Source organism: Plecotus auritus (genome assembly GCF_963455305.1).
Source record: "Plecotus auritus genome assembly, chromosome: 4".
Classification (NCBI taxonomy): Eukaryota; Metazoa; Chordata; class Mammalia; order Chiroptera; family Vespertilionidae; genus Plecotus; species Plecotus auritus.
The window spans coordinates 152,356,400-152,375,249 of record NC_137775.1 but is presented as its reverse complement, the minus strand read 5'-3'; the positions used below and the strand labels follow the sequence as shown (position 1 = coordinate 152,375,249).

Here is an 18,850-nt window from a genome sequence, read left to right as displayed (position 1 = left end):
AATAAACTCTTTAAGCCTTTCTTTAGGTTTGGAACTCTTTCGTTTATGGAACAATGCAGCTAATTTTTAAAAAAGTAATTTACACTTGAAACAATAAAAAATTATATGAATTTTGACCCAAGAACTACTTTCCTAATGTATTGTTTAGAATATTATTTAACTTATATTGGAGTTATTAAATATCCATCATAGTTGAGTGTTTGAAACAGGAAGGAAAGGAGTTAAAATCAAGGTTAAATAAAAATATTAACTGTCATGGATATTCTCATGTTAGCTAAGATACAAGATGACAACTAAAAAGCTAAATATTACATCTTGGTAAAAGGATTTCTAAAATTAATAGGCCAACAACACCTACCACTCCATCAGCAATTTTTTGGACTCCATGAATTTCATACAGTTGTAGCTGTTTTTCAAACAATTGGGCAATAGCTCTATGAACAAGCTCATACTGCTCCTATTAGAGAGATGAAATGGTAAACAAAGGAAAGACATTAAAAAACCCCAAAAGGCAAATCTAAAAATATAGTTTATAAAGTGAATCAAAAAAACTATACCTTAGTTTGTACTGCAGAATGCCTCTGTGTTCTCATTTCTTGTATTAAATTAAATACATTAAACTCCTCTGGTATTTTCTAAAACAAAGAATATAATACATGAACTCTGGATAACTCTTCAGAAAAACAGTAAAATAGTCTTCAATTTTTCATATAGACCTTATACATTATACACGTGCTGGCTAACTGAAAACATTCTGAATACCACCTACCTTATATCAAAAACTGCTTGGCATTGTAAACCTAAAGCTCATCTTGACTTTCAACAGTCAAGCTAGTGAGCCAGATACATGAACAACAACAACAAAAAATATCCAGCCAAGCCATGACTGCACTGCAATGGGAATAAAGATACTATGACTAACTCTGATTGATGTATGGAGTGAAAAGTGAAGGAAATATAATCTATCTGGAGAGTTGAGAAGCTTGATGTGGATAAAGCCTAAGACTGAAAGGAGAGGTATTCAAAAGAGAGAAGATAGGCTATTTGGTTGGGATGATACTATCCTAATATATCAAAAGCCAGGGGCCATCATGACCTAAACGACCAGATGGACGACTGAACAGCAGGCTACGTGGGGCGACCAGGCCAACAGGAGTTAGTGAGGGACGACCAAATGACTGAACAGCAGGTTGCATGGGGCAACCAGGCCGGCAGGGGGGCAGCTGGGGGCAACCAGGCTGGCAGGGGGGGGCAGCAAGGGACGATCTGATAGGCTAGCCAGTGAGCAGTTAGGAGCCAAAGCGGTCCTGAATTGTGAGAGGGATGTCTGACTGCCGGTTTAGGCCCGATCCCGGGGGGTCCCGGATTGGAGAGGGTGCAGGCTGGGCTGAGAGGACCCCCCCACCCATGGACGAATTTTGTGCACTGGGCCTCTAGTCCTATATAATAAAAGCCCAGCGACTGAACGGCTGAATGACCAGAATGACCAGTTGTTATGACGCGCACTGACCACCAGGGGGGAGACGCTCAATGCAGGAGCTGCCCCCTGGTGGTCAGTGCACTCTCTTAGTGGGAGCGCAGCTCGGCTGACAGAAATGAGCAGTGCTCCCACAGCGGGCCAATCCCTGCAGGCCATGCCCTCCCACCAGTGCATGAAACAGTGCACTGGACCTCTAATATAAAAATAATAGAGTTTAAACTCATTCCACAACCCAGTGTTTCCTGGACTAGCTATATAAGGACTGGCTAAGAGAGCTAGGAAAAATCAGATCTCTTAACTACATCCCTGGAGACTGATTATCCTAGACAATTCTTTTGTACATTTGTAATTAGAACCACTGAAGTATGCAACCCTGGCATGAGCAAACTTTATATTCAAGCTAGTTTTGTAGCAAGGAAGATGGTATTCTAAAAAGAAGAGAAACTTGGTAGAGGTATACTGAAGCAATATTAAAAAAAAGATAGACAGGTAGAAAAAGATTGCAGGCACATTTCTGAGGCACATCTATTAGAAATTAGGAATCAATAAGAATATTTTGGAGTGATAAAGAAGATAGAAGAGTTAAGAACAATTCCCATATTTACTACCTGGGAGTCTGTGCATATATAAAAATATTTTTTTAATTTTTAAAAATTTATTTATGACGAGAGAAATATAGATTTGTTGTTCCACTTATTTATGCATTCATTGGTTGATTGATGCATGTGCCCCGCCCGGATATCAAATCTGAAACCTTGGCATATCGGGTGGACTCTAACCAACTGAGCCACCCATCAAGAGATTTTTACATCAAAGTCCTAACCTATGGCCCAAGACTATATTTACGTTAAGTCAAACTGAAATAAATGGGGACTATGTTAAAAAAATACAACTTTAGAAATGATTAGAAGTTTATTTTGCTTGCTATCTAAATGCCCCTTTCAATCTGAATTTTAATTTCTTTTATGTTAAAACTAGAGGCCTGATGCACGACATTCGTGCACTGAGGAGGGGGTCCCTCAGCCGGCCTGCACCCTCTCACAGTCCAGGACCCCTTGAGGGATGTCCACTCCCCAGGGATTGGGCCCAAGCTGGCAGTCAGACATTCCTCTCATAGTCCAGGGCTCTTGCAGTCCAGGACCCCTTGCTCCTTACTGCAATAGCAGCAATAGTAATGAAAGCAAACACTAAACAGCACTTGTTATGTGCCACACATATAAAGAACTTTACAATGGTTAACTTAATTCTTATGAATTATTAATATTATGATTTCTATTTTTAGATCAAGAAATTGAGGCACCATGAGATTAAGCAATTTGACCAAGATTCCACATCTGGTAGATGACAGAACCAGAATATTAATCTGGGCAATTTGGCCAACGAGGATTCTATATTTTGAAAAGTCAATGCAGATTTTACATCCTAATGTAGGTATTAATTCACATAGAACAAATGGGTGACATGTTTACCTTGCTGCCAGTGTATTATCTCAAGTAAAATGCATCATTCATACCTTTTTGCTAATCTGTATTTCATACATAGCAAAGCTACTTCTAAAAAAGTAACAAAACATATGCTGTAATTTACTGCTATTAGTCGCTATATTTGAAAACCATTAGAGATCAATTGGATATAATGTTATATAAAAATATTCTTACCCCAGCTTTTAATAAATTCCACGTATAATCTATAGCACAAATGGCACCTGTTCTTCCACAGCCTGCACTATGAATATAAAATTTGAAAACACAATTTAATTTTTGTGATAAACTGTAAAATAAAAAGCATGTTAATATATTTAGAAGCAAAAAATTTTTTAAGAAATTTGACAAAATTTTATTTACTTATAGTACTTAAAGTACTGTATGTGCACCTTAACATTAGTATTTAGATCTTGTTTTTATTAAGTTTAAAGAACTTTCAATAGTGACTCACAGAATACCTAGGAGCCTTTACTGTGGAAGTCTAATTCTACCTCAGAAAACCTTAATTAACAAAATATCTTGCAGAGATAAATTTATTCCAAAAGTATAAGTAGTTTGTTAAAAAACACATAATCCAGAAAGTTCTGATAAAGTACATTATAAGCAACTTAGTATGATTTTATAAAAGCTCTTAACAATGAATAGAATATCCATTGTAAATTGATACAATTGTCAATTCCACACATTTCTAAAACATTTCTAGAATTTTAGAGTCAAGAATTACAAGGGCTAAATAACATATTTAAAACTTGATGGTTAAAAGTGTAATAAATACAGAGACATAGACAACTAGATAAATGAAACACAACAGAAAGTTCAGAATCAGATCTGAGCATATGTAAGTATTTATTACATTATGGTGAATTCTCCAATCAAAGGGGAAAGAGTAGACCACTCAATAAATGATACAGGGAAAGTTAGCTAACAATGGAGAGCAAAAAGTGAATTCTTACCTTCGACCTTAATCATAAAAAAATTTACAGATGGATTAAAAATAAAATGTTAAAAAAAACAACATATAAAGTGCTAAAAAATATAGGCAAAACTTTAAGTGCTACTGTGTTAGGGAAGGACTTTCTAAGCATATCTCAATAGACATAAATCATAAATGAAGAGAGTCACAACTCTGAGTACATAATTTAAAATTTATACATGGCAAATCAGGCAGAATAAAAACCATGAAAAACCATGATCAAAAGTTAACATCCTCCAATATATAAAGAATTTGTAGTGTGTAATTATTAAGAGATAAATGACTACTACTATAAAATAATGGCAATGCACACAAACAAGCAATTTACAAAAGAACATAAATGACATTAAATAAAAAAGGGAAAGCTTGCCTATCACAGGCATTAAAACAAAGTATTGGGGCAACTCTGGGGAAATAGGCACTCACACAAACTGGCAGTTATAGGATTATTTACAATTAACATCAGCTTTATGGATAACAAATTTAATAATGTGTATTAAAAGAATTAAAAATTTCACATCCTTTGGCTTAGATATCCCACTTTTAGATCTCTTTCCTGCCCTGGCCAGTATGGCTCAGTTGGTTGAGCATCAGTGCACTGAAAGGTCACCGGTTCGGTTCCTGGTCACTGGTCGGAGTGCATACTGGAGACAATGATTGATGTTTCTCACATCAATGTTTCTCACTCTCTTCTACCTTCCTCTCTCTCTAAAATCAATAAAAACATATTTTTGATATCTATCCTTATGAAATAATTACAGATGTGCCCAAAGATTTTGCCACTGGATGTTTAAACTGTTTATAATTTCAACTAATTTGTAAACAAGTCAAAGAATTTGCTTTATCTTTTAATTTTACAATTAAATAGATCTTTTTTCTTTGTAACCAGTCAACTACTTGATTAAAAGGTCAACTAACCACTAAATTAACTACAGAAAAAAAATTTTTTTTAAATCTTCACCAAGGATACACTTTTATTGATTTTTAGAGAGAGGAAGTGGGAGGTGGGGGAGATATGTGAGAGAAAAAAACAGATCGGTAGCCTCTTGTACAAGCCCTGGGGATCAAACCTACAAGTATGTGCTCTGACTGGGAATCGAACTGGGAACTTTTTGGTGTATGGGACAACACACTAAACTAAGTCACCGGCCAGGGCCATAATAATATTTTTTAATTAATCAACTTGTTAATTGACTGTCACATCTCCATCAACAAGTCACCTTTTCTGGCCCAAAAATAAAAAAGCAGCCCTTTTACTAATGTAGGCTTTACAATCAGATCAGTTAGATAAGAAAATAACTTTAGTGTTCCATTTAACTACTGAATTTACTAGTAAATATCCAAGTCACTTAGAGATAAACTGATAGCATTTTATGAAATAAGTACTATGTAAGTCTTCTAAAATAAGCTAATGTAAATTAAAGATTAAGGGAAGAAAAGTTGCATTAGGATTCAGATAGCTTTTATGATTTGGGAATCCATATAATGACCTAATGCAAATTCAAATATTAGGCTCCAAAATATAATATATCACCCATATTATAAGGCCACCTATATTCCAAAGTACTTAAATATTTGGAAAATTCTTTTGTACCTGCAATGGATACAAATAGGCACATCTTCATGTTCTTGGTATTTCCTCATTAAGCTTATCATATCCAGAATAGAATCAAATGATGAAGGAACATCATGGTCTGGCCAGTTCACATAATGAAACTGATATAGCCTCCGAGATTCCTTCAAGAACAACAAAAATTCAATAATTATGAAAATACATTTGCAAACTTTAAAACATACAGAAAAGCTGCATCTCACTTTACTGCCATTTCAAGATAGTTATATGGTATTCAGTATTACATTAAAAAAACAAACTAGGTTGCGGGTTTAATCCCCAGTCAAAGTGTGTACTGGAGGCAACCAATCAATCTCTCTCTCCCCCTCCCCTTCCCCTCTCTCTAAAAACAAAGAAATAAAAACATTTAAAGAAAAATTTAAAAAAACACACACAAATTAGTGATAGTCTACATTTATTGACTATTTACCACTACCTAGTACTTAATTGCCATATGTCTTAAGAAAGGTACTGTTAATACTATTCTCATTTTATAGGTAAGAAAATTGAGATACAATGATTAAATAACCTGTTTAACATTTCATAGCAAGTGACCAATATGGGATCTGAACTCACAGTCTTACTTCCAGAGCATGCTCTTAAACATTACACTGCACATACTATTTAATTAATCCAGAGCATTAAGTGGATGAACAATATATCATAAGCACTGTGTTAGAATCTACTGCAATTACTTTAGAAGACTAATAGAATATTTAAACCGAAAAAGAAAATTAGAAATGAACCTGTTCAACCCCAAACCCACTTGTCTTCTTTCAGATCAGTATGTGTGGGGGAACCCCCAACGCCTGACACTTTCAGAAGATCTGTGAGTTTTAAACTATTTTCATAATAGTACTAATGTATTCTCTATTTGCCTTTTCACTCTCATTCTCTCATGTGTGTACAGCAGGGTCTTCCCAAGACTACTTGACTTATGGTGATGTGATCACTTTGACAGCTAATAGAATATATGCTTGTGTATTCATGCTTTTAAGTTTTCTTCTGTTTAAATTTCCAAAATAGTAAATATTGAAAGATATAACCCACATAAACAAAAGATCTTTGAATCTTTAATAATTTTTTTAGAATGTAAGAGTTCTGCTATGAAAAAACCTTGAGAATGGTTATTCTAAGTGTTTAACTGAAAGAACACCTGCTCTGAATCCAGATTAAAACTATATTCAAATTCTATTTCTGCCATTTACTGAGTAACTTTATGTAAGCTAGTTAACTTGTTAAAGACTCTATATCTTCCTTCATCAATGTGCAATGGAGATAACCACTATTTGAAATGCCTGATACATTAAAGGAACATGATCAGTCAAGTCAGCATGGGGAATAAGAGTACTAGTACCATGTTTTCTTATAAACAGCAAAGTAGGAGTTGTAAGTACATTTACAGATGCATTAGGTGGGGAAGAATGATGAACTTCACATCAAGCTAAATTATATAATATGGTTTCAAAATTAAGATAATAAAAATAGAGAAATTGAGGAAGAAGTTGACAAGCATTCTCTAATGTCCATCAGATTTTTTCTTCGATTTCTCCCTAGACAAATTATCATTCCAGATAGCTCTGAAACACTGAAGTCAAGGGCCCTTGAGTGAAAACAATATGTATCTAAGTGATGACTTACTTTTGATGGTAGTTTGTCTCTTTCTAAAACACTATAAACTGTAAAAGTGGGTAATAATTACCTAAACAATGCTATAATATGCTATTGCAATAAAATACATTTACAGCAAAGAAACCAACCATTCCAAATACAGTAAATTTAATTTAGGGAGAGCTGTTCTAAGTAAGTTAAAATTTGTATTATTTTACTTATTTTATTATTATTTATATTACATTACTATCTAATTTTATAAGCATAAAGCTCAAGATACTAAATAAAACTACTCTGATTTTCTTCATTATTGTACATAACTAAAAGTTTCCTTAACATGTAAGATAGTATATTATTTATGCCTTCTCTTTAAAAATTGTCCCCAGAGTCCTGGCCGGTATGGTTCAGTTGGTTGGGCATCATTCCATGCACTGAAAGACTGATGGTTTGATTCCCAGTCAGGGCACACGCCCAGGTTGCTGGCTAGATACCCGGTAGGGGATATGCAGAAGGCAGATTGATGTTTCACTCTCACATCGATGTTACTCTCTCCCTTTTTCCTCTCTCTCTAAAAAGCAATACAATAATCTTTAAAAAAAATTATCCTTAGAAATTATCTCTAAATGAAAAATACTTACATTCTGGAATTCAAGTAAGAGTGTCCTAATGAAGTAGTCTGGTCTTGCTTGCTCAGCTTCCTAAATAAAGGGAGAAACACTTGTGAGTCAGTAACATTAAAACATATACAGTACACACCAAAACAAACAATAAACTCATATTTAAAGTCTACACTATAAAATTAACAATTACTTGGTGTACCTAGTAATTATAAAAATAATCATTCTAAAAGCCATGAACTTAAGTTTTATTTATGTGCATGCATATATATATATATGTATATATGTATATATATATGTGTGTGTGTGTGTATATATATATATATATATATATATATATATATACACACACATATATATATTTTTTTTAATTTTGACATTCAACAAAAGGGAAACTTTATTGAGGGCTCAGGGCCATGGGACTGAGGCAGAAGGCCACTATTTGGGCTGAAGAGGTGGTGGAGGGGCCTCATTTAACCTTCTTGGGATACAAGTTGTTGGTGTGGCCGCACTTCTTCTGGCAGTTGACAGTGCGGGGGTGCAGCTAGGTGTAACAAGTCGCAATTGTACTTCTGGGCGAGCTGGCGTAGGGACGACTCAATGCTGCCACCCCGCAGACAAATCACCAAGCCAGGGTGGACTCTTTTCTGGATACTATAGTCTGAGGGAGTGCAGCCATCCTCCAGCTATTTGCCCTCAAAAAATCAGACGCTGCTGGTCAGGCGGGTGCTCTCCTTGTCTTGGATTTTACTTTGGTATTCTCAATGGTGTCACTGGGCTCAACCTCAAAGGTGATGGTTTTGCCAGTCAGGGTCTTCACAAAGTTCTGCAACTCTATGTCTGCTGGGGACGCTACTCCACCGCTTCGTTGAAGAGAAAGAGGGTGGCGTATATATACTTTTAAATATATCTGTTAACTAATTACTTAGCTAAAACTCTTATCTTCCAGTAAAAGTAACAAACATCACCAGAATCACGTAATAGAAATAATACAAACAAAATGTCACTTCTTAGTACCTACCACCACCTTCAACCATTACATCTTTCCATAAAGCTTTACTTTCCCTACTTAACACTCAACTCTCAGTTAACTGGATGCCAACTGTAGAAGGAAGGATACTCTCAGAAACTGCCAAATTGTTATTCTGATTAAGGAGAATACCACTTTAAAAGTCTTTTACTATCATTTGTCAAAGTATTAGAATAAACCTCTATGTCAGTTTGTCGCTAAGCAAACTATGGTTTACCTCAGTAGTTAAAACCATAGGCAATGACTGTCAAGAGCAAAATATTCTGTTTCATTGATAAAAAACAATCCAATATTATTCTGCTTTAATTTTTAAAGTCATACTAATTTACTTTGAACTTTTCAAATAACATTAAGGGAAAAGTATTTTTGTTTATTTTCATCTAAAGTGAGTATGAATAAAAACATTGGCCCAAGACTTAATTTTTTTCTTGCCTGTAAAGCTAATAAATATTTTTGGCTTTGCAGGCCATAAAGTCTCTCTCTTTCAACTTTGCTGTTGTGATAGGCAAATATGTACATTAATGGGCCTGGTTGTACTCCAGTAAAACTTTACTGAACAGGCAGTGGTTAGACTGACCCATGGACAGTGTGCCAACATCTGGTCTAAGTGGATTACATACGGCAACAGTGATCTGTGACTGAGCTCCTGCTAGCCACTCCTCTCACTTGCACCGACACTTCACTCCCCTCATTCCCAAACCAAGAGAGCTCCTGATACTGTCCTTCCTTAGTCTCAAACTCTGACTGTCAAATAATCAAGTCACTTACTATGGTTACTTTCACCAACTTGTTTCTAAATTTGATTTTTGTTTACATCAGTGATAACAAATCCTAAATTGTCTGAAACAATCACAAGACAAATTACCTTCCTTTTAAAAAATATATATTTTTATTGATTTCAGAGAGAGAGAGAGAGAGAGAGAGAGAGAGGAACATCAATGATGAGAGAGAATCATTGATTGGCTGCCTCCTGCACACCCCACACCGGGGACTGAGCCTGCAATCAGGCATCTGCTTTGATTAGGAATCGGAACGCCTGGTTCATAGGTTCATGCTCAACCACTGACTGACCCACATCAGCCAGGCCAAATTATCTTGCATTTTGAAATCTTATAAGAAAAATTTTGTTTCTTCAGCAAGAATCAATCCCAAGGCTGACAAATCAAACCAGCTGTTACTAATCAAATCAAACCTCATCAAGGACTTTGTAATTATTTTTAGTTCAACTGAAAAATCACCCAAAAAATTCATCTTTTTTCATATTATAAACTATGCATTGGGGGGGGGGGGGGCGGGGAGGGTGTCCCTCAGCCCAGCCTGCACCCTCTCCAATCTGGGACCCCTCGAGGGATGTCAGACCGCCCGTTTAGGCCCGATCAATTGGGCCTAAACGGGCGGTCTGACATCCCTCTCACAATCCAGGACTGCTGGCTCCCAACTGCTCACCTGCCTGCCTTCCTGATTGCCCCTAACTTCTTCTGCCTGCCAGCCTGATCACCCCCTAACCACTCCCCTGCCAGCCTGATTGATGCCTAACTGCTCCCCTGCAGGCCTGGTCACCCCTAACTGCCCTCCCCTGCAGTCCTGGTCACCCCTAACTGCACACTCCCCTACAGGCCTGGTGCCCCCCAACTTCCCTCCTCTGCCAGCCTGGTCACCCCTAACTGCCCTTCCCTGCAGGCCTGGTCCCTCCCAACTACCCTCCCCTGCTGCCCTGATCACCCACAACTGCCCTCCCTTGCAGGCCTGTTCCCTCCTAACTGCCCTCCCCTGCTGGCCATCTTGTATCTACATGGGGACAGGATCTTTGACCACATGGGGGCAGCCATCTTGTGTGTTGGAGTGATGGCCAATTTGCATATTACTCTCTTATTAGATAGGATGTTGAAAATTTTAAAGTTGTTTTGTTGTTGAATGTTAAGCACTATGTATTTTCACCTGAATTTTAACACGGAGTACAGTTATTACATTAAAATTTGCAAATGTTCAATGCAACCACACTACACAGTACTGGACTGTCAGGGAGTTAATATTGTAGAATACTTCCTGGGTTGGTGAGGGGGGAGGTGTTCCCTCATAGAAGTAGAGAATATGGTATGTATTGATTTTTATTAATTTCAAATAATATGAAATGCAGTATGGTTTTTTAAAATGCTTATATTTAACACAACAAACAGTTCATTCTAACCAGAACTTTAGAGTATTGACTTCATATTAAATCCAGGCAGTTAACTCTGAGTTATAGTTAACAGTACAAAAACACATTGTATTTATAAAGGAGACTGTAACATAAGTTGAGTACTTTCTGTATCAACCAAGGAAGCACTAAGCTTTGGGTATGCATCAGAGGAATTCACAAGTTGTAAGTACAAATAAATCATAAAATTATGGACTTCTTGAACTCACCAATGACAAGTAAAATCATAGAAATTGTTTATCATTGAACCATGAAAAACAAAGTAAAAAGCAAGCAATTCTGAGATGGGGAATGTGATAATTTTATGTGTCAACTTGACTGGACCATTGAGTGATTAATATCAAATGTTTTATATTTGATCAAACATTATTCTTGGTGTTTCTGTGAGGGTGTTGTGGTTGAGATTAATATTTAGATCAGTGGACTTTATGTACAGCAGATTGCCCTCTATAGTATGGATGACCCTTATCTAATTAGTCAAGGCCTAAATAGAAAAAAAGGAGCAGACTCCCCCCCGCAAGTAACAGAGATTTTCCAACAGACTGCTTTCATCTGCAATATCAGTTCTTCCTGGTTCTACAACAAACTGTCTGAACTAGAACTGAACATAAGCTCGCCTGGGTCTCCAGCTTGCTCACCCACCCTGCAGATTTTGGACCTGCCAGCCTCCATAATCATGTGAGCAAATTCCAAATAATCTCTTTCCCTTTATAGATACACATCGTATTGGTTCTCTTTCTCCAGAAAACCCTGACTAATATAGGTAAGTTGCTGAATTTTCATGTTTGCTCAATCCTAGATCTTTTGAATTGAGTAAATAATACACTTCTTTTAGGTCATTAAAAAAGGTGCCATCATGTGAAACCCAAAGCAAATTATTATTTCTATTTTAAAGCTTAATTATATTTTACTATTTTTTTTCTTCATTGTTTTGTTTTTAAATTCATTTTCTCAGGTTTGTGCTGTTATTTTTAGGACTTCAATTCATTTCCAGAACTCATTAAATCGTTATATATTTTAAGTTTCTTATCAAATTGTCTGCCACAAAGATCAATCTTTACATCTAGCATGGCAATTCTTAAACCTATCTTTGTATGTAATTCGAACATTCTGGAGAGAGTAACAGATATGAAAGATTAACATGATAAACTACATGTCAGTCATCAAGGGTTTCAAATAGATCACCCAAAGCACAGTTATTCCATTTACTCATATATAAACACTTACTATCAACTTATATTCAAAGACTAACAGAGAATTAACATAAGGTACAAGTGATTTATACATTTATGAAGTCATTCCAAAAGCTTCTAAATTTTAAAGCAATATAAAAACGTTATTAATATTTGTTTAGCCCTGACCGGTTTGGCTCAGTGGATAGAGCGTCGGCCTGCGGACTGAAGGGTCCCAGGTTCGATTCCGGTCAAGGGCATGTACCTGGGTTGCAGGCACATCCCCAGTAGGGGGCGTGCAGGAGGCAGCTGATCGATGTTTCTCTCTCATCGATGTTTCTAACTTTCTATCCCTCTCTTCCTCTCTGTAAAAATCAATAAAATATATTTAAAAAAATATATATTTGTTTAGTATAATTAAGTGCTGATTTACAATAGAAACACTGAGTGGGTAATTTATATAAAACTGGGTTTGTACCATATTATAATTTAATGATTCATCAGTCTAGCATGCCAATTTTCTGATTAAAGTAACATAGTATAAATAGGTACTTACACAAGAAATTTTAAATGGTGCAAATGTTATAGGGTCTTCTTCATACAAAGGCCAATAGCGCTCACATTTTTTCTGTTGTCAAAACAAAAACAAAAGTTAGTAAGTAATCCATGACATAGTTTTTCTTGAACTTTTATAAATATTTTGTGCGCTGGTGTTTAGCTTGTTCCTTCCCAGAAAACAGAAAAATTGCCAGCAGTAGGCAAGGAGCTGAGACAGTGCATACTTATCCAATTGTTCTTTTTTTTTTTTAAATTAAATATACTTTTATTGATTTTAGAGAGGAAGAGAGAGAGAGAGAGAGAGAGAGAGAGAGAGGAACATCAATGATGAGAATCATTGATTGGCTGCCTCCTGTACACCCCACACTGGGGATCGAGCCCCCAACCCAGGCATGTGCCCCTTCCCGGAATCAAACCTGGGACCTCTCAGTCCACAGGCCGACGCTCCATCCACTGAGCCAAACCAGCCAGGGCCCAATTGTTCTTAAAGATGAGTTACTGTGGCCCTGGCTGGTTTGGCTCAGTAGACAGAGCATTGGCCTGTGGACTGAAGGGTCCCGGGTTCGATTCCGGTCAAGGGCACATGCCCAGGTTGCGGGCTCGATTCCCAGTGGGGGGCATGCGGGAGGCAGCCAATAGGTGATTCTCTCTCATCATTGATGTTTCTATCTCTCTCTCCCTCTCTGAAAAGAATAATATACATATATATATGGATGAGTTACTGTGTCCTCTCCAAGATTAATCAATCATAAGAACATTATTAACATCCTCCTCTAGGGAAAAAAAGATAAAACCTACTTTTAAAAAAGTGCCTGGCTAGAATGAAGGGTTGCCAGGCAAGTTTTAAAGCCTATAAAATGGCATCCCCTTAATATCTGGCTGAATTCTCATTAAATGTAAAATCTGTGGCATAGTGGAAAGAGCATTCTACTTGGTATCAGAAGAAATTTACAAGTACTAATTTTCCTGTTTAATTGATCTTCAGTTTCTTTACCTGTAAAAATGGGAATAATCCTTATCTTATACGATTGTTGTGAGTACTAAATAACAATACATTTCAAATGTTCTACTGATGGCAAAAACTCATCAGTATAAGCATAATGTAAAGTTGAAACTATCCACTTTTATTTGAAATTACAGAAAATGTAATCAGTTTCTCCTCTTACCTTCCTGTTTTAAATAGGTATAGAAATAAAACACTCAATTTTTATTGGTTTTCTAATATCAAAGCCCATCATTTTAGAAAATCAGGTAAGTAAATGAAAGCCTAATGTAATAGAATATACAATGATTCTGATGCTAAGAAATGACACAATTTATCAAGACCCAATAAAATGAAAGCCTTTAAATAACAATCTAACTTAAACTTCCAGGCAGTGGGAAATGTATCAGTTCTTACTAAATTCTTATAGCTTCAAATATAGTAAATGGAATTATTACCTACAGCTTGCAATTAACCATAAGCTGATAATATTGCTCAGAAGGCAACAAATTTGAACTATCTAGTATTGTTAGTTTGACTTACAACAACACTATTAATGTTAGAAGGCTAAAAATACAAATCTCCTTTTCCAGTAGAAGTTTACAGAAACTGATAAAAATAATTAAATGATTTTTGAGGATTTTTCTTGTCTTCTACCTGGTAATTTTAACATCTTGAAACAAACAGAAAACAAATTATACAAGATTAATTTAGTAAGAATTGAAGCTGTGTGACTAACACCACAGTAACAAAGGGTTATATTGGTATTTATATTTCAGGTATAAACTAATGACTATTGATATAAAAAACTATGTGTTAAACGCCATACATGCATTACCTATAATCATATATCATTCATGTTATGGGTGAGAAAAGTGAAGCTCAGAGAAGACAGTTCACTGTACTATGGTCAAAAAGCTAGTTAAATGTAGGTTTGTTTGATTTCATTAATTATGCTCTTTCCATTAGGTCACATTCTAAGTCAAGGTTATCAAATAAATTAACAGTCCCTAAGTCACTGACTGCTTACCATTAACAAAACACTATCAATTTCAAAATCTTTAGTTTCAAAAAGTTTTTGATAGGCCTGGCCAGTGTGGTCCAGTGATTTGAGCATCAACAAATGAATCAGGAGGGCTTGGTTCAATTCACCTGGGTTTTGGGCTCGATCCCCATTAAGAGGCGGGCAGGAGGCAATCAATCAATGATTCTTTCTCATCAATGACGTTTCTCTCTCCCCTCTCTCTTCCTCTCTGAAATCAATAAAAACACTTAAAAAAACAAAAAACACAAAATACCTGCACTCAATTCAACTTAAATTTTTCATCAAGTATTATTACTAATATACAATGGGAACTTATTAAAAGAATGAAAAGAACCCGTCTGGGGTGGCTCAGTGGTTGAGCATTGACCTGTGAACCAGAAGGTCAACGGTTTGGTTCATGGTCAGGGCACATGCTCAGGTTGTGGGATCGGTCCCCAATGTGGGGCATGCTGGAGGCAGCTGATCAATAATTCTCTCTCATTAATGATGTTTCCATCTCTCACTCCCTCTCCCTTCCTCTCTGAAATTAATTATAAATATATATATATATATACACACACATGTGTATATATATGTGTGTATATATATATATATATATATATATATATATATATGAAGAATAAAAAGAAATGTAAGTCCTAAACCTTAACAGTAACTTAAGAAAATGTTAGGAGAGTAAAATTTAAATTTCCTAGTAAATTATATATAGTAATGTTATTGAACTACATACTAACAGTACTTAAATAGATAAGTTAACAATTTCCCAGTTTGTATAATTTCTAATTTTAGAAAATAATTCATTTTCTGTCCAACATTACTGAATACTTCCACTACTGTTAAAAATAAAAAAATGGGGTTGGGAGGAATGACAAAAACTATTAGTTCAAATAAGCTTTAAAAAAGAATACTTTTTAAAATACAAAGTATTTTTAAAATGTATTTTTATTGATTTCAGAGGGGAAGGGAGAGGGAGAGAGAAATATCAATGATAAGAGGATCATTTGTCTCCTGCACACTCCCTACTAGGGATCAAGCCCGAAATCAGGCACATGTGCTCTCACCAAGAATCAAACCATGACCTCCTCGTTCATAGGTTGATGCTCAACTTCTGAGCAACATCCGCCGGACTCAATGATTTATATATTCTAGCATCTTACATAACTGAAAGATGTACTATCTTGCTTTTGCAACATACCCTTTACTGAAAAAGCATCTGAATAAGAATTTTTACAACAAAATAATTTTACTTTAATTAATGAACTAATTAGTATAAAGAAATCTTCAAATCATAACTTGTTTTATAAGTTTGACTTGTGTTACACTTATAGAAAAGGACACAAAGTTTTATTTAATATCTATTTTATAAATGTTATCACCTCCAACAATGAAGATATAGTAGTTGATGATGCAAAGGATAGTTTGAAACTAATTTCACTTGTACAGAGTATAAAAACACCATTATTAAAAATTTCAGATTAAAGGATTTTCTTTGAAGATAGCATAAACAAACAAAAATGTAGTGGTATTTGAAGGAAGAAAAATAAAAATATTCAAGTTATAAATTTATAATAATCAGAATTATTTTATTTAGCTCATTTTCATTGCTCCATTTTATTCCTCTCTACTTTTAAAATACCTCTATACTTCGGTCCATAAATAGTATTCTACTTATACCACCATTACATATTTGAAGACTACTAAGCAACAAAAAAAAATTATTATTTTAATTATATAATAAAATATACTAAACACAAAAAAGAAAAATAGCATCTACTTTAGCTACTAGAGCTCAGAACATAATAAAAGACCAGGAATATATATATCCATACAAATGAAGTTACAAAAAGGATACGCCATAATTATTTTAAGTGTTAATAGGTATACATACCCTTCCCATCTCAAATTCTCGACAGGCCATTACAATGATCTAAAAAGAAGTGGGGTGGGATAAGAGGAAGAATTTATCACAACTTTCTCTCTTTAATAAAATATAAATTTCAAGAATTACTTTTTACTCTGAGCAAAAATACACTTGACCTGCCAAAAGAAATAGTTTCAATATGAAAAGTATGAGTTAAATAAATGATCAAAATCATACCTTCCAAACAAGGGCTTTATAGCAACAAATTAAATTTTATGAATCTTACAGATTTCTGACTTGAAATTTAGCAAAATTAGCTAAAGTTTAAATGCATTCAACTATCTTTAAACGTAAGATATTACATTTGCTTCTCCACTCCAACATTTTATAATGTAACTAGAGGCCCAGTGCACGAATTCATGCATGGGTGGGGTCTGGCCGGCCAGCCAGCCAGCCAGCCGTGATCAGGGCTGGGCCTGTCAGGAAGAGATGGCAGGAGGCTGGCCAGTGGGCCCCACCCCTGATTGGGGGGGGAGGGCCCGATTGGGGGCGGGGCTGGCGTGGGGAGGGGCTGTGGGCAATGGGCCAGCCTCCCCTGCCCCCGATTGGTGTGGGGGGTTGATCGGGGGAGGGGCCATAGCCCCTGGCCTTGCCCCTGATCGGAGTGGGGGGGCCTGATTGGGGACGGAGCTGGCTGGGGGGAGGGGCCATGGGCCGATGGGGTGGGGGGGCCTATCTGGGTTAGGGCAGGGCGGGGGCAGTGGCTGCAGGTTGGCCAGCCAGCCCCACCCCCTATTGGGGTAAGGAGGGGCGTTCAGGGGTGGGACTGGCAAGAGGCAGGGGTTGCTGGGGGGTTGGCCTGCTGCCCCACCTTGATTGGCGTGGGAGGAGGCGATTGGGAGCGGGGCTGGCCAGGGGGAGGGGCTGCAGGAAATTGGCCGGCTGGCCCCACCACAGATCAGGCGGTTTGCTTGCCGCAGAGGGCATCATAGCGACTGGTCGTTCCAGCATTCCGGTTGCTGGCTTTTTATGTATATAGGTGTTTCAAACATAAAGCAAAGTTGAAATAATTTTACAGTAAACACTGTATAATTGCCATCTATTTTCTACAATTAATATTTTACTATACTTGATTTATCATATAGCTGTCCCTCTATCCATCTGTCTATTAATTCATCTTATTTAGGAGCTATCTTATTAGTTACTGACATAGTACAAGATTTAAAGTTATCACACCCTCTTTCTACCTAAATTAATGCGACATCCTAGAATCAGTTTCTGGCTTTTTAGTACACATTAGCTACAATTAAGATATTATTATGGCTAAAAAGTGCTTCCATGTCTTAATTCAGTAAAACATCCTAAGTCACTATATGTAATACTTCTCAAAATAGATTGTGAAAAGTAAATACTTACTACAACATTGTACTCCCAAATCATCCTCCAAAAATCTATTACTGTATTTGCTAAAGGACCTTGGGTTGCCACGTATGCTTTTGGCCCATAAACACCCTAAAATGGTTAAAAGCAAATTTCATTATCATCACCAAAAATATTTCCTTACCTAAATTTCAAGGTTTCAAATTTTATTAGTAATACTGCTGTTTTCACCTAAAAGCATTTTCAAATAATTTTTCTTTCATAGTGCATAAAAGTATGACAAAATATAATAATTTCACTTCAGCTTTTTGAAAAATGCTATTACTTTTGTGTATTTATTAGACAAGGTACACAAAATTAGTATTAAACTGCCTATGCTAACTTAAAAATTATTATTTAGCTAGGAATTAAAAACAAAAGCCCCAATTTTAAGCCAACGAAGTTAACTATAGCAAAAACATAAAAACATCCTTTGATTCTAAAAACAAAACTAAAACTATTTAACAGTTCTTCCTTAGCTAGATTCTTCCATAGCTACCTTTAATTATTTATTCAACTTTAAGGTTTATTGCATGCCTACTACATGTTTCTAATAATGAACCTGAGAATAAAACAATAAGATAGCAGACTAAAATACTAAGCCAGCATGTAATGGAATCATACAACTCAGTGTTATTAAAGTGCAATTAAAAACTAAAACTTTTAACAAATGTCCTTTTATAAACACTTAACAAATGTTTATAAAATAATATAAACATGAAAAAATATCTGAAACAGCTAACCACTTTTGTATTAGTTTTTTGTTTAACCTAGTTGTTTTGGGTTTTGTAATAAAATTGTTGGGAAAA

At 35.9% G+C, this 18,850-nt stretch overlaps 1 protein-coding gene across 2 annotated transcripts in view; it reads right to left on the bottom strand.

Annotated features, from left to right (window-relative positions):
* PTPN12 (protein tyrosine phosphatase non-receptor type 12) overlaps window positions 1-18,850 on the bottom strand; it is a 96,645-nt gene that overhangs the window by 21,990 nt on the left and 55,805 nt on the right. For both annotated transcript variants that reach the window (XM_080666729.1, XM_080666730.1), the window contains 8 exons: window positions 18,039-18,134; window positions 16,650-16,688; window positions 12,733-12,804; window positions 7,799-7,858; window positions 5,532-5,674; window positions 3,139-3,205; window positions 558-635; window positions 359-457 (listed from right to left, as the gene is read on the bottom strand). In XM_080666729.1, the coding sequence (XP_080522855.1) occupies window positions 359-457; window positions 558-635; window positions 3,139-3,205; window positions 5,532-5,674; window positions 7,799-7,858; window positions 12,733-12,804; window positions 16,650-16,688; window positions 18,039-18,134 (654 nt within the window). The remainder of the gene's footprint in view (window positions 1-358; window positions 458-557; window positions 636-3,138; window positions 3,206-5,531; window positions 5,675-7,798; window positions 7,859-12,732; window positions 12,805-16,649; window positions 16,689-18,038; window positions 18,135-18,850) is intronic.